Genomic DNA, 17,499 nt, shown 5'->3' with positions numbered 1-17,499 from the left:
AAAGATGTCATTGAGCATCAGTTGTCAAAAAGTGTTAGAAATGATCGCGATAAGTGAGGATCTGGATGAGCCTACTCAAGAACATCCCAGCTCATTGAATCTGTTGGTCATTTCCAGCTTCCTTGTCAATCTTCAAATGCAGTGCAAAAGACATACATGCATGTCTCCCAGCTGTGTGCTTATAAGATGTTCTTCAGATTCAAGATAAATGTCCTTTGAATCGTTGGAACTGGAGAACCATTGTGGTGTATAATTAGGCTGCCTTTACAGTGTCCATATCTACTCAAGTCGAGTATTCATCTGTCGTTCTGCGAGTACTTTTCAAAATAGGTGCACGTTTTCCATCTGGTTTTTCCTATCAGGTATATACATTATACTGATGTAGTTGTGGCGTTTATCATGTATTTGTAGTGGGATATTACCCCTTCAGCCCTGTGTCCCTGTGCATTGGTCCATCTGACCTATTAGAAATAATGGGGACATTTGGGGGTTAGACTACAAAGGAGCGAGTTTTTTATCATGGTCATTCATAACTGTGTTTGATACATTTGCATCTCAGTTGATCATCAAAGCACATCCCCTCCATATCGGATTCTGATCAAGACATCAAAGAAACCTGTCAGTACATGCAGTAGGGAATCTTTCGTAGTTTTCTATCTGCTCAACTGTCTGATGACAGCACTGTCTATCTGTTCAAAGAATAGCTTTGCTAGATAAATTGTGCCAGCTTTGAAAAGAAAGCCATAAATCTGCAGTATCATCTTGGTTGACACATTTCATGTGAGAAGTTGTAAAATTTGCCCAAAGAATGCCCCTTGGACACTAGGCAAGGTGACTGTATCAGAAGATTGCCACATCGGTATCTGTGATTTAGTATGACTTTTTGAAATTTGCATACAGAAAAGCAATATCAGAGAGGATGAAAATTTGAACGCAGTGTGATGAGAATATGTCATCATTGCTGACTAATAATACCTTGTGGAAAAACAAATGTAATTAACACCATGATATCGTCACACATGATAGACCGGTTCACTGCATATTGTTAATAAATGCATACCCTGGTAAAACCAAGCACTGATATATAGAGTTGATATTTTTGACAAGAATTTGCTACCTTAAAATTGGGAAATTAGGAAATGGCAAATTTAGTAATTTTCATTGGCAAGCAAAATGAAAACATGAAACTTGCATTATATACATTTGCAGTCAATAAAAAAAAAACATTTGCTAAAAATTTTGGAAACATTTACAGGTAAGGTTCTGGTTTTAGACATCTGGCTGTCCTTATTACTCTTTCATATCTCATAAAGAGTATCGCTCCTCAGTGTCAATGTCAAGATGGTGTACAGCGCTTGGTGTATTTGATCATACATGTAACATCGTAATATGTAGATATTTTCCTCTCAGAACATACAACAAAGTGTTCTATACATAATATCACAGTCCCTCTGCATATACTGAGTAGACTAGTAGACTGAGGTTGGTAAGGTTCTAAGAATTATTGTAAAAATACTAAATGTACATTTTAAAAATTTATTTGACTTTCTATATGCTAGACAATAGACAATGACACAAGCAGGAAGTGTGCAAGGGCCTGCATGTTGACAACAAAATTGCCTTCAAATTCAGACAAATTTTATACATACATGTAGACCAACTTCTTCTTCTGTCATGACATCTTCTTTTTGTGTTGTTTTAGGGGTTTTTTTTTGAGAGGGGGGGGGGATGGATTGTCTATCGCTATGGTTACATACCACCCAACTGAAAAATCTAATGTGTTTTAAGGTCAATTTGCATCTCAATATAAACAGAATGGAATTGATTGCCTTGAAGTAAGTATGATGTACAAGGTACAATATTACCTAATGACGCTTTACACAGCCAACTGCAGTTTTTCGTTCAGTTTTTATCAAAATCAATATTTGCTGTCATATCAATAACATCTGTCAGGGAACAAGTTTGCCTTCAAACTATCAGTCTTTTTAACACAAATGTACTGAAGGGTATGTGACTTTGTCAACAACAGGCTGTTTCTAACCAGTGTTTTCTGTGTGTCTGACATAAAATTCAGTAGTCATAGGTCTGCAACATTTCTCACAAATTTTATTTGCTCTCCATGATACAAAAATCTTCAACTTGATGAAGGTGGCTAGATTAGGAAGAAGAAATCCATCTAGGGTTGGACCATTTCATGTCATGAGGAGGGGGGTCTGGAAGATTTTCGAAAAAAGGAAGATTCCCAGCAAATGTCAATAAAAAAATCAGTCAGAGAAGGCTTGACAAAAAAGTGGGAGAGTGGGGAAAAAATAATGTACAATGGATTACGTTAAAAAATATGCTACCTCATCAATCTTCCAATCCCCCCCCCTCCAGGATATCAAATGGTCCACCGCTGAGCACAGCAGCTGTTTCTGCAGAGTACAGAACTATGATCTGAGATTGCAATGCCCCTGTCCTTTTATTTGCTGTCGTTTCATATGACGTAAATTTGACCAGGTGTCAGAAGAAACTGACATTGTAAATAAAGTACTCATTCCACCTTCAGTTATAGAAAAATACTTGTACAATATTTATTTTCTCTTCAAACTATTTACACAACAACATCGATAAACCTCACTGAATGATGTGAGATGTACTGTGACATAACTTGATGACTATTAAGATAAGTCTGTCCACTGACAAGTTTTAACCTTCATACATGCAATCGTTACGTATTCATAGATTTAATACTGTAACAGTGATTGCATTCTTTCATACAACCGAGTACGCTCAAATGAACAGCAAACAATAAAAATGTAATCTTTCATGTATGTTAGCCCAAAAGCAATTTTAGCAACATTAAGCAATTTAAGAAAGGGACTGTTTTTCTAAAAGTTTGAGTCTGAATTCTTACTCACTTGTATGCTGGGACAGGGGAATTGAATCGCTACGATACATCCGGCAGGGGAGAATTTGAAAATGCCGTAAATGGTATCAGAGCAAGGAAACTGAAACATTGGTTGCGTGTTCTGTTTTGCCGTGACTTTCATCATGCCACATGTGATGATGATGCCGATATAGAGGAATGATAAAGACTGGCTTTGTGCACTGTCTAGAATTGTGAGTGATATCAACTCCTAAATTGTTGACATGTAGCCTCTATTTTCCCCCCACCTTTGGGTATTTGACATTTGTAGCCTGTGGGTGGGGAATTTGACATGGCTTTGGAAAAAAATGTCAAATGCCCTGTCAGACTAGGCCCACACTCACACCCCCCCCCCCCCCCACCCCCCGGTGATAAACATTGATAGGTGCATAAGCACTTTGTATATTTCATTTCTATTTGACACACAGTCTATTCAGGCAAGACTGCGTGACTCCCAAAGTCCTTGTACCACCGACCTTGACAGCTATATCAATACATGTAGCTTCTGTCCAAAAAAGGGATCAATAATTGTGTTTGTATTCCCAGCCTTCAAAAAATATATCTATGTCAAAGCAAACACAACATCAAAATACCAATGTGAAAGGGAACCATTTTGAAGGTGTTGATGTTTTTGTAGGAAGCACTTGTTCATTGATGGAGGATTTTCCCATTGTGAATCAGTTGTAATTGTCACATGACCTTTACATGATATCAGTGGTTGAGAGAAACAGCAGGGAGCCATCAAGTAACATTTTCACCACAGTGTGTATGGTGAATTGAGTGTCAGAATTGCAATGATTTTCAGTTCCAATTACTCCACAATTCATGATGCCTTTTGTACACTTGAAGGATGCTTCCTGGAAATCTAAAAGAATGCATCTGACCTTTCAAGGTGTCTTGTCACAGTGAATAGCACTCAGTTTTACTTCACACATTTGGAACAATTCAAAGAGAGCTTTCATTTGGCTTTATTGAATGACAGTTCTAGTTTCCATGCTATCAATTCTATCAAAGTTTGTTTTCAGATGGACTTAGTTCTTCTGAGAGTAAATATTTATGGAGAAGATATTTGGAAATCGTCGTCTTCTATAACGTAAAAAGCAATTTAAGCTCTCTTCAGGCCTTTGTCGTCCTTTGCTTTTGAAAATTTCGTTTGATTTGAGTTTCGCTTCTGCTGTCCACATCAATTGTATGGTTGCCTGCACTCCAATAATCTTATTTCAGTTGCAGTGCTAAATAGTTAATGAACACAACATCAAAGTATTAATATCCAGAAGAAATCAAATCCATCTTTCGTCTCAGCATTAAACTTGTACAAATGACTCATTCAATTTAATTTTAATAGTTCAATGGCATTGACAAGATTTCTGCTTTTGTGGGCTTCACTTTGATTAAAGAAGAATAGTAGAATGTATGTATTTTAAGCCTTCAGTGAAATCATTTTCACATTTGGATCATAATTATAAGACACAAAGATCTGCTAAACTTGCAAAATCACATAGAAAATGAAACATGATTATAAAAACTATTTTTGAATTGTCACTTTCAGACATCTCAGTTTATTATGCTGCCTTTATAAGAGCAGTGCCAAGGTTATATGGCATGGCTTCAACCGCAGAGAAACATTGTAGAGGAGTTGTGAACAGCGCCCTCTATCGGCCATTACCTAAATCTCAAACTGTAGTGAGGCCTCATTATAACTTTTGTGTAGATTTAACCGATCTCATTCAATTCTTACAGGAATAAAAGGTTATAAAAACTTTCAACTGTATTTCTATACTTTAAAAGGATGATATACCTGAAATAAAACTCAGAGATATTAACAGAAATCTACAGCAGCATTTGCATTTGATGTCATGATACCTATACTGGCATATCATCTTTCAAAAGATGTACTTTCCCCTTGATGTAAATTTACACCCATTATATTTCAGTTCTTACGGATGCTCACAGAAATGCTTTGTGTGATATCGTAAAAGGTCTGCTTATAGGTCACCGATGCACGTCAACTTTTCCCTCAGCAGAATATTATTTCTGTCAGGCACTGAAAGACGTAATGGGGTTGAGAAAATACTCAAATGGGAGTGGAGAGGAAATTGCACATCAGCCGGTAGATTGCGTCATGTTGAGTGCAAATTTCAAATGACGTGGAAACTATGCGCACCAAACATCCTAGACGACGCCTGAGTTCTGACCCGGTGACTTTTATGAACTTTTTAGCTCCGCTGTCAGCGACGCGGAGCTTATCAAATAGGTTGATTATCCGTCGTCGTCCGTCGTCCGTCGTCCGTCGTCGTCGTCCGTCGTCCGTCGTCGTCCGTCAACAATTGCCTTCTCCTCTGAAACCACAAGTCCAATTGCTTTGAAATTTTATATGCAGTTCACTTGGGGTGACCTCACTTCAGTTTATTCAAATCATGGTGAAATTTGCATATTTGTATTTTTGGGGCATTTTTTGGTGTTTTTGGTAAAAAAATCTTCTTCTCTGAAACCGCTTGTCCGATTGCTTTGAAATTTGATATGCAGTTTGCTTAGGGTGACTTAAATCAGATTTGTTCAAATGGTGGTGAAATTTGCATATTTGTATTTTAAGGCAATTTTTGTCATTTTTGGTAAAAAATCTTTAAAAATCTTCTTCTTCAAACTACTGGTCAGATAGCTTTTATATTTGGTACATATGTCCCTAGGGATGATCTATTTCAGATTTGTTCAAATTGTGCAGAAATATGCAAATTTGCATTTAAGGCAATTTTTGCCATTTTTGGTCAAAAAATGTATTTCTCAAAAGTACTGGTCTGATAGTTTTGAAATTTGGTATACAGGTTTCTATAGATGAACTAAGTAATATATATTGAATTTCTGATGAAATCTGTCATTTTGTATTTTTGGGGCAATTTTTGCCATTTTTGGTCAAAAAATGTGTATTTCCAAAACTACTCATCTGATAGCTTTGAAATTTGGTATACAGGTTTCTACAGATGAACTAAATGATATTTATTGAAATTATGATGAAATCTGCAATTTTGAATTTTTGGGGCAATTTTTGCCATTTTTGGTCAAAAAATGTGTTTCTCAAAAAGTACTGGTCTGATAGCTTTGAAATTTGGTATACAGGTTTCTACAGATAAGCTTAGTAATAATATTATTATATTGAATTTCTGATGAGATCTGTAATTTTGTATTTTTTGGGCAATTTTTGCCATTTTTGGTCAAAAAATGTGTATTTCCAAAACTACTTATCTGATAGCTTTGAAATTTGGTATACAGGTTTCCATAGATGAACTAAATGATATTTATAGAAATAATGATGACATCTGCAATTTTGAATTTTTGGGGCAATTTTTCCCATTTTTGGTCAAAAAATGCGTTTCTCAAAAAGTACTGGTCTAACAGCTTTGAAATTTGGTATACAGGTTTCTATATATGAACTAAGTGTGATATTTTGAAATTATGATGAAATCTGCAATTTTTTATTTTTGGGGGCAATTGTTGCCATTTTTGGTCAGAAAATTTTATTCTCAAAAACTACTCATCAGATAGCTTTGGTTGACATGTTCTTAGGGATGATCGGATGTGATATATTCAAAGTATGATGAAATCTTCAATTTTGTATTTTTGCAGCTTATTTTAGCCACTGTTTTCTGGCCACTACATTGAGTTATCAAAGATTTCCACCTTCTTCATCAACATGTGTCAAAAATAGCTATTCTGTACATAAACACAGCGGAGCTATATCGGCCGCTAGGTCGCTTTTATGAAGTTTTTTATGTTGACTTTTTATGTTCGCATCTGATTTTAAACCATGTGAATGCAGGTATTTTGCAGGTCATCTGATAATCAGGTCACGGCAGATTGACACTGAAGTGTGTGAATATCTTCTTTAATACATTAATCCCTGTTACTCCATTGTTTTCTAAGGTAATGTAGGTCTGTACAAGAAATCAGGGAAAAAGAGAGACAAAAAAGTTTGTTTCCTTTCCTCATTTTGTAGTGAGTAAATCTACCAACTTTAAATATATTATCAATGCAAGTACAACCTTTCGTTACAACCTATTCTTTATCTTGGAAATAATTCAGATTGTCAAAGGACTTGATCAGCAACTTCATTCTGGTTACAGTCATTTAGGTGAAGACTTTATTTACTTGATAAGATTTCACTGTTCTAAAGTAAAGCAAGGTTTAGAAGTATATAACGGATGCTCTGATGATAGGATTGCAGGCATGTACAACATCATCTCTGTGTACAATATGATGACAAGTTTTGCCGAAATCATTTAGCAGAAGGCCTGAACTCGATGACTCCCGGCCGTTCAGGGCTAATCACTGAATGTGGTATCTTGGATGACAAAACTTTGTTATGTTTGTTCACATTCCATTCCATACCTGTAAATTGACAGTAAACAGCGTGTTTGGAGGCTTTGATGAATTTGTGCCCTATGTGTGTGTGCGTAATGTTTGTTATGAACAGCTCATTAGCCTTTGGTTTTGACCAATAGAGACACTGGATCAAAGGACAAAATGTAAAGAGATTATGACTGAAAGGACAGTAACTAGCTTTGACAAATCAGCTTTGACAGTTCTACGAATACAAACCAAGTAGACAAAACAAGTCCACCAACAGCAAAACAGCATAATCCCTTTCTACACACAGTAGTCCTTACTTCAATTCCTTTCAATAAAACCAACAAGCAATTCACAGAATAATAACTGCATACCTCACACAGAATGGGTAGACGGTATGCTTACCATAGGTTCCTGTTTGAGAGGTGTGTGGGTCGCAATTCTGCGTCAAAATAACACACTCAACAATTATACCAAATTACTTTTGAAGGACAACAACACAGTGTGGTATGTCATTCCACAACCAGCAGATCAGTGGAAGTTTATTACGATTTACAAACAATGTACATCATTTCCTAAATGCAAGTTTAAAGTACTGGTATTGATAGATTTGCTGAGTCAGCAATGATACATGTTTTCTGTGTGTGTTTCTAACAGAGACAGAGAACAACCTAAAACCAAAAATGAATTTCTAATGTAAGTTTTACTTCTGAAATCAGTTTGCACAGGATTGAATGGGATTCTTGGAGTTAAGAGAACGTTTCGTTCTGGACTTGATTTTTTTATTATATTTGTAAAATTCATGAAGGAGGAGAAATTTTATCAACTATACTGTACTAATGGTTTCAGACCATATGATTACAAAATGTATTGCCACTGCTGTGGTTTTATCTCCTATTTATGCCACTTACAATACATAGGAGTAGGAAATATTGAAACATTCTTGTCCATGCTGTTGTTTGTGAGTCTATGGGTGTAAATAAATAAGTACTTCAGAAGTTAGTAAAGCATGTGCAATGTATTGTATATTATTGTTTACTTGATTCTATCCACTGCAAAGCCTTGAGACCTTGTATAGTGTTGTGATGCTGTATGGTTTGCAGATGTTTACTGATTTGTTTTCAAATGAACAAAATATGTTGTTCCAGTGTGAAAAATGTTGACATGGAAGGACACAAGGCAAATGGCAAAATTGTTTCTTTTCTGCTGATTTCTGTACACATAATGATGAGCAGTGATTTTGGAAAAGATGACATATTGCTGTCTGTTTATTTGTACTATTAAACTTAGTCTGTCAGTTTTACTTTGAATGATGAAACATTTGAAAATGTTGTGCGAAAACAAACTGTCTATTATGGTACAAACTATGTACATGTGATTGCTTTTTCACAGAGTAGAGAGAGTTCAGTATCTGTCACTTAAGATACTACATCCTTTGACACAGTACTGAAAGACCAACTTTTGCTCAAAGTTTCCTCAACAAAACTTTCAACCATTCTCTTGACAAATCAAGACAAAAATCAGGGGTCATCATGTAAATTTTGGTACCAGAGAAACAATTTATTTCATGTTTATTGATATTTGAAATTCAAAATGGCTTCCATCCCTTTGTTAACTGTATGAGGAAAAATAAAATTTGATATTCTCAAAATTAAGATGGGGCAAACTATTCTTACACCAAGAGCTTTAAAATGAGCCCCCACAAGTGGTAGACCAGAAAAGAATTGTAAAAATTTGAGAGGCTGAATATCTGTCACCGAGGCACATTTTACCTTAAAGAACCACATATCTGTGTCTGTTACTGATTTTTTTATATTTGATTATTTTCAGATGGATCTATGAAGAGATCAAAGAAGAGTAATTTTTCTTTCAAAGGGAAAAGTAAAAACAGCAGTTTCTTGGATAATCTTAAAGATAACTTCAAGGACATTGGCAAAGAGAATAAAGGTAAGTGATGATTCTCAAGATATTTTTAGCTACTATAGACTATAGTCTATAGTAGCTATTGGGATGGGTATCCGTCCGGTGTCCATCGTCAGTCTGTATGTATGTATGTATGTATGTATGTCTGTCTGTCTGTCTGTCTGTCTGTATGTATGTATGTATGTATGTTTGTGAGGCGTCCGTCCACTCAAATATCTTGAGAACCGCAGTACTCACTGACTTGATATTGGTTGTGTAGATGAAAAATATGATTATGAGAAACTACTTTTTTTTCAAATTATTATATTTTCGAAAATATGCAAATGAGCACAAAAAAAAGGCATTTTTGGTAAAAAAATCTGCTTCTTCATAACCTCTGGTCAGACAGCTTTGTTATTTGGTATACAGGTCCCTAGGGATAACCCGACTTAGATTTTTCTGTATGTTGACTTTGTTGAGTCATGCAAAGAAATTTGGTACGGCATGCTGCTTTGCTCGTATTCCAGCAAAAATCCTATCAAAATTCCTAACAGGATCAAAGAAGAGGATGGTCATTTGGGATTTTAAATGTCAGTGAATTTATGTATGCAATCAAAAAAGAGCCTGTCAATTTTTTCAAGTTTTGTCTTCCAAACCAAAAGTGGTAATATATAAGTTTTTTAACAAAAAAATGAAAGAAATTTGCATGTTTGCTTTTGCCAAAGATAATACTCATAGAACTTTATCACTTTGTCCTTACCTTTCTGTTATCTGTATTTCATTTGGAGTCACTTCACTTGTTGAGTGTGAGATACCCTTGTTGCTGTTCGCAACGATGCTGCTTCATCTGATTAAGTACAGGATAAATCAATATGTTTTGATAAAAAAATTGAGAAAATCAGAATTGATGAAATTTCTAACAAGTGAATCGGAAACTTTGGATATAGATACTGTCATTGAACCATAAGGGGTATCAAAGAGGACAAGTACAATGTCCGTACAAACATTGTGAGTAGGGGTACGTCTGAATGCTGACCAACTCATATGATATAAAAATAGCTGAAATAACTTGAAAAGAAAACAACTTTTTCCCAACAACTTTCAGAGTAGGTGTTAATGATATACAACAAAGTTCAATGCCCCATGAACAAAACACTGCTATATTTCTAATTCCTAATTAATGTCCAATAATGTGATAGTCTGGGTTATGTCTGTTTATTTGAAACGTGATTGTATACAGTGTATCAGATTCACAATCCAGGAAGTGAACAGCTTTTGAAATTCCTTGGTAGTGAGTGATATGTCATGTAAAGCTCTGAAGGTCAAAGGTCAGCCAGGGCAGTGGCAAATAAATTAAAAGGCAAGCTCTTTGATGACCAGGGTGAAGCTCTTCAGAGAAATCAGATACAGTCAAGTCAGTGTCCCTGCAGGTATTCGTTGTGCAAGGCACATGTGGTGTCACACCCTATCAGTATGCTTTAGAGGTGACTGCCCACACTGAAGGGTGAAATCAATAGTTTTAGGTGACTGTGACCGAGGGTGCATTTCCCTTCTAAGATCTTAAATCAAGTCAGTGATGTTGTGTGCAAGACAGTGGTGCATATGTGGTGTAAAAATTGAGAGCGTCAAACTCTGCTGAAGTGTGACTCCTCTCAGATCTGAATTTGTGAACTTCATGGTATTCTAGACCACTCCTGGTGATGTCACAGCCATTTCTGAAAAAGTAACAATTTCACATCCATGATACTCAATTTTGACATTGAATGAGGATGAAAAGAGTGTCATTTCACTGAGCCTATTTTTTCAAACCACACATAGTTTAACAACGGTTATACTGTAATTTGTGAAGTTCATGGTATTCTACCAATCATTAGTCTAGGACCTCTTCTCAATGAGAGTGTAGGTTCAATGGGAGCATACATATAGCATACATTATACACAGGTCTGAGGCTACCCCATCAGTTTTGCTGACAGTTGTTATCATGAACTTAAGTTATACTTCTAGCACTGGTGCCGATGATGAAAAGCTTACATTTTTGAAATCATTTTTAATACCTAGTAGAATTTGCTGAATTTATTGAAATCAATTGCCTGGTATATGTGTTCATACCTGGTACTCGGAACACCCTGACCCTGAATGCAGGCAGGACAAAGTAGTGCAAGTAATGCTACCATGCCTGGACACAAGGCATTGACCTCATTTGCGAGGTCACCGAGAGGAATGTCATTAGTCATGGGGTGTTAAGGTTGAATTGTGACCCACTTTGTGGAAAATAAGTGTGTACCGGTATGTAGGAATTCAAGCAGGAATGGTCTTTGTGCATATACAAACTGTGTAATGTAGAGTTTTATCTCGGCAAAGTAAAGCAAAACCAATTTGTGTTGTGATTTGTTTTCCACCAATCCAGAACTCTGAAGCAGTCAATATTTCAAATAGTCAATACTGCATCTCTGGAAAAGATATTTGAATTTGTTCCATGTAAATAAAACATATAATGATGAACTAACAATGGTACAGTGGCCACACAATAATTTCAAGGATTGCATAATTTATGAGGAAAGACAGTAAGTAGTTTTCCAATAGTGTGTTCCCTGGTGGTTTCTTTGTTTTGAAAGTGATATTGGCTGGAGATATCATTTTTTACTGACCCAGCATGAGTCCCCAATTCTGTATAAAATGAAATAAGGCAGGTTGTTGCCCTCTCTCCGTTTCATGTTTTGGCTTCAGTCCAAAAAGCGGTGACTGTTATTCCCGGCATCAGTGGTAACCACAGCTCGTATATTATCATTTATAATGGAACACACTGAGATTTATCAGTGAATATGTGTTGTGATTTGCAGGATTATAACTTCTGAAAATCATTCTATCCTCAATGGAGACTGAACTCTTACCTCAGAAAAAAGTGAGATTTTGTGAACGTTTGGTCATTGACCGATTGATGGGGAACTATATAGCCATCAACAGCTGCTTTTCCAGTGCTGTGACCCCCTCCCATGGAATTCACTTATCCAGTTCCTAGGGACAGGATGTGGCTTCAGCTGTGAAACACAGTTGACGAACACACACCAATTAACCCCTCATTTCCGAAATCATTTCCCTGTATTTCATATTTCAACCACAACTTCCTGTCAATCAGATTTCATCAACATTTGAAAATTGACAGGAATTTACCAATGTTCCGCAGCATTAGAAAAGCATTGACCTCTATAACTGTGCTGACATTAATGTGCAGGCTCCATAGAAGTTTAATAGCCTAAGTTTTGGTCCCTGTACATACTATAGACATGCATTGTTTCGTAAAGGTTCGGGAATATAGCTTCACATGGTACCGTAATATTTCTACAATGCTCCAATAACAGTTTGTAACCACATTAATGATACCAAACGGAATCTCCACAGGAAAAAGACTGAGGAAACTGTGGTAATCTTTACCAGCATACTGTCATCAACAAAAAAACTCTGACATGTCAGTGAAAAGGAGTGAAACCACAGGGAACTTAGTAATCTTGTTGTTGTTGTTGTTGTTGTTGTTGTTGTTGTTGTTGTTGTTATTGTTGTTGTTGTTGATGGTGGTGATGATGATGATGATGATGACGATAATAAAAATATTAAAAAACAATGTGTCATTCCTTGCTGTTGTTTGTCGATGTTGTAGATAATTGTAAAAGAAAACCGTAATCGTGACCAAAAAACGACGTAGGTCGCCCAACGTCACTCCTGTCCTATTGTATAATAGGACAGGAGTGACGTTGGGCGACCTACGTCGTTTTTTGGTCACGATTACGGTTTTCTTTTACAATTATCTACAACATCGACAAACAACAGCAAGGAATGACACATTGTTTTTTAATATTTTTATTATCGTCATCATCATCATCATCATCATCATCACCACCATCAACAACAACAACAATAACAACAACAACAACAACAACAACAACAACAACAAGATTACTAAGTTCCCTGTGGTGAAACTTTTCTTACAATAACTTTAATAGTCCACTTTTATGAGTAATCTTTAAATGGCAGCATTGAACCATTGTACAGTGAAACACTGTAGCTATATCCGGAGACAGACAATTTTTTTCAGTGCACCTCATCAGTATGATACACACAACACAATCATTCTAAATGTTGCCAAAGATATTATCAGGTTATTATGAAAATACTGCAAAGGATGCACCTGGACATTGGCACTACATCGCCCTCTACTTTGTATCAGGTGATGCGCATCACCAATGTCATAGTGCATCCTTTGGGGTATTGATATCATGATAACCTTATTTATTATACATCTTACATTCATGACCAGAGCATCAAATGGTCAAATATAGACCGTTTTTGTGCAATGTCAACAAGTTTTCTTCTGATTTATAACACTGGTGCTGTGGACTCACTTTTGTATACGAAGTCTGGCACTCGTCCAGTTGGTCTCTTGAAACCATTCAATAGTGAACAAGCAGATATAGCCGCAGGGGTGGGGGCACCTGGAAATGGTAAATGTTATGGAACAGGCATTCCACATCACTTTTTAGGGCATGCTAAATCCTATTTTTTTCTATGGTAGATCTGTAATAATATAAAGTATCAAAAGTATCAGAAGTGAATAACATTATGAATCTGAATATTACAAGATTAATAAGCTTAGGCGCCATGTGACAGTGTACTTTAACCATCACCAAAACATCCTGTAGGAAACCTGTAAGATGAAATCTCATAGGATTCCAATAGGCTGCTTTGTGAATGTTTTCAAGCTTTCAGATGTTTTTATGATAGTTCCGTATATGTTCTGTAGAAATCCAATGATTATCCTTCGTAATGGGACAGGTTTTAGTTTCATAGGAACTCTTGTAGGATATTTCTGAAAGTGATTGACCCCTAAAAGTTTGTAAGACTGGTCATGAAATGTTTTTGGTACGTGCACTTTCCAGAGGGTGTGCAATCTCAGTATCATTGAAACTTACATACCATCACATACATTACCTGCAAGACATTTAGACCAGTGGCAATATTATCAGCTGTTGTTTGTCATTTGAAAGTATCCCTCGACCACCAGCAACCAAAGTGAAAAACATGGATGATATATTGTCAAGTATTTTGCCTTTTTTACCCCCTAGTCCGTTCAAGTTGACGGGAAAAACAATGTGATTTATGTGGGAAAGACATAGAGCAAACAGTAAAAAATTTGGAATGTTTGTAATCTCTACGTATACTGGTAGCAGGCAATGTTTTTTAAATTGTAGGATTTTTCTTGTCTGGTCAGAAATTTGCTTGGGATGGTTTGAACAAGAGAGGTAATGAAAAATCCATTTCTGAAAAACTTATCATATCAAATCTATCATTGTCAAACAGAAACAATGTTCTATTTGTTGAGAGTAAACATTTCTCTGAAAGCATATTTTAACTCACAGATGTTAAATTCAGGTGTTATTCAACATACTTTGTTTGCATCACAATTTTATCGGTGTTGTGCGAGATACATTACTGCATATCAAACTGTTGTGTGTGTCTCCCAAGGCTGAAACAATGAACCTTTTCATACCATTGCCAATACAGAGGTCACACAAGCTTCTATCTCAGTGTTTGATCATGTATCATATTAAATATTGACAAGTGGCTTTTAAATGTGAGCCATGATATATGCATCATATTGAAGCTGTAGCTTCTTTCCTGTGTACATACTTTCCAGATCATGACCTGGCAAAAATGCAAGCGATGCCTTTGCAAAACTATGCAAGTTATTTCATACAACTGAGTAAGATAAGCACTGCCCTTCACCCTAGAACACTGCCCTCAAACAGCATCACATATCGCATGGCATGCAAATATATCTTTCATTGGGCCTTCATAATGATTTGGATTAGACTTTTGAATATTACAACTACTCCAAAAAGAATAGTTTTGGTGAAAACCATGGAGTGTAACTTTCTCAGGTTGTTCAGTTCTAGCATTCAATTCTTCTTGTCATTCAGTTTTCTACTTTACAGAAAATAGATTAACATGTCTTTCTCATGAAGCGACATTTTATTGAAAGATAACAGTCCAGTGTCACATTTACATAAGATTTTAATTAATTCAAAGTTGCGAAAAGAAAGTGACAACACCATCAATAGAAACATATCTGAATTACTACGACGGAAAGATTTGTTTCCTGTTCATGCCTAAGAATGTTCTAAATGTTCTACTCACACACATATAAACACCAAAAACATCAGACATATGAACACCATTCTACATGTGGCAACCATTCTGTAACGGCAACATAGTTCATAACAATGGTCTTTTTTGGTATTTCAGATTGTTTAAGCGGCATGTGCATACTGTTGATCAAACAGAGTGAAATATTTATAACATTGTTGAGTATACAGATAAAACTGGTACCATTAAATACCAACAGCCTTAGCTACCAGTGCAGAACCACGGTGATACAGCAGCTCAATCCCCCCTAGAGTCAGTGTCAATACTGCCTTTGTTTTTACCAGTTAGCTATTGCATACCAGTATCTGCTGTTCAGTAGCTTTTCAGAAGGTTTCACCAAGTAGTGAAGCAGACTATACAGTAGCTTCTAAAACCTGATTGTGGTAAATGTAAATAAGGGACCACATATATTTGTTCATGACCCTTGGCAAAAATATGCATGTGACATTCATGTCACATTTTTGAAAATATCTGTCACACTTTATCAAAAAACTGTTTTGTGTTGATTTCAGATCCTGGAAATACCACATTTGTGTTTGGGATCCCTCTTTCTAAGTGTATAGCCAATGACATAGCACTGCAGAGGAGGAGAAGCTCCCAGCGGAAAGAACGGAGGGAAAGTCTTGATCTAGCCAATACCACTTACAGAATCAAACAACCTGGCAAAGGTGCCAATGGAAAGACTGGAGGCAGTTCAAGTGTGAATGGATCAGGAAAAGATATCAGTAAAAGACAGGTGAGTAGGCAAAAACAAACAAACGAACAATCAAACAAGTCAAAATATCCTAGTCAAATTTTTGTTTAGAGATTTCCCCTCACATGTAAGGAAGTTTAAAATTCTGGACTTCACTGATGAATGATCACAAAGAACATGTTCAGTTTGAAGTTATCAAAACAAAACTAACTTTATTTATGCTGTACAGGAACCTTACGTCAGTGTTGAAGGTTTAATCAAAGTATGGATTGATAATTAAACCAGCATAATGCAATCATGATAATGCATGTGCAAAGTGTGTTAGCACAGACTATGCTGTCTTTTTCTTATTTACAGTTTTGTATTTGATAAGTCTTTAGTGATGGTGTTGAATCAGCAGATCCAAGAGCCCACAAAGAACAAACAGGAAAATAAACTAATCAAAATGAGGAAAAATTGTCAAGTGGACTTGAAAACTTGTTGTGTACTTATAAAAATTTGACCTTTCCACAGATCTTTGTCCATTTCATTACACAGCGCACCAAGGAAGTATATTCACGGTAGTGTAGCTTAATGCACTGTCACTACACTGTGCTTGATGTGACAAAGTACATCTAGTGTATTCCATTTCCTTCCAGACACTGCCATCAGAATCATCGCAATCAGAGAGTGAAAAATCTGGGCCCAATGCTAGCCTGCTAGAAGCCCTGTCATTGTCCACATCCAGCAGTGATTGCCACAGGAAAGAAAAGAGGAAAGCCCTTGCCCCAAGGGAACCACAGGTTCCCCATGTTGTCACTGCCTGCTTTAAGTATATTGATAATCATGGTTTACGGGTACTAGGAATTTTCAGAGTTGGTGGCTCAAAGAAACGTATTAAACAGGTAAGTTGACATTTTGAAAACACATGCACCCATTAAATATGTTGTGTCATAAATTTTGAAAATAATTTGATTAAGTTTAGTATGCGACTTGAAAGTGAAAAACTAAAACTTTTGCTCAAACCAATTTTCATGGCTGAACGATAATTCTGTCCATTTTGATCGTCAAGGAAATGAACTTAAGTCACATGTTCAATGTTGTACGTGAGTTTTATGGTTTAGGTAGTAAAAAACAAGGAAAGACAAAGTTTGAGAAAAGACAAGTTCGAAGCAGTGTCTCCTTTAAACTACCCTCTACATCTATTATGAAGACAGTACATCCTTAATGGGTATAATGAGTTGATGATACTGTGAAGAGAAGCTTTGTTGGCTATCTACAGTAATCTGCATTGTGTGATGTACCTGGATACAACACTGTGGGCCTCTGGTCACATGCAGCTTGGAATTCTAAGCTTACATGTAATTTGTAAATTTGGATGATTTTTAACGAACTCTTACTCCAGGCTAAGGACACCTGCCTAAATGAAAGCAAAATAAAAACAGCAGCAAAAAGTTTTGACATTTACAAATAATG

The 17,499-nt window shown here is 36.2% G+C and overlaps 1 protein-coding gene across 2 annotated transcripts in view; it reads left to right on the top strand.

The window, feature by feature from the left end:
* LOC139132010 (rho GTPase-activating protein 6-like) overlaps positions 1-17,499 on the top strand; it is a 148,702-nt gene that overhangs the window by 120,374 nt on the left and 10,829 nt on the right. For both annotated transcript variants that reach the window (XM_070698364.1, XM_070698363.1), the window contains 3 exons: positions 9,080-9,196; positions 15,863-16,086; positions 16,683-16,928. In XM_070698364.1, coding sequence (XP_070554465.1) covers positions 9,080-9,196; positions 15,863-16,086; positions 16,683-16,928 — 587 coding nt within the window. The remainder of the gene's footprint in view (positions 1-9,079; positions 9,197-15,862; positions 16,087-16,682; positions 16,929-17,499) is intronic.

Source organism: Ptychodera flava, chromosome 4, assembly GCF_041260155.1.
Source record: "Ptychodera flava strain L36383 chromosome 4, AS_Pfla_20210202, whole genome shotgun sequence".
Taxonomy (NCBI): Eukaryota; Metazoa; Hemichordata; class Enteropneusta; family Ptychoderidae; genus Ptychodera; species Ptychodera flava.
Note: the sequence above shows the minus strand (reverse complement) of the source record. Positions and strands in the feature narration are given on the sequence as shown.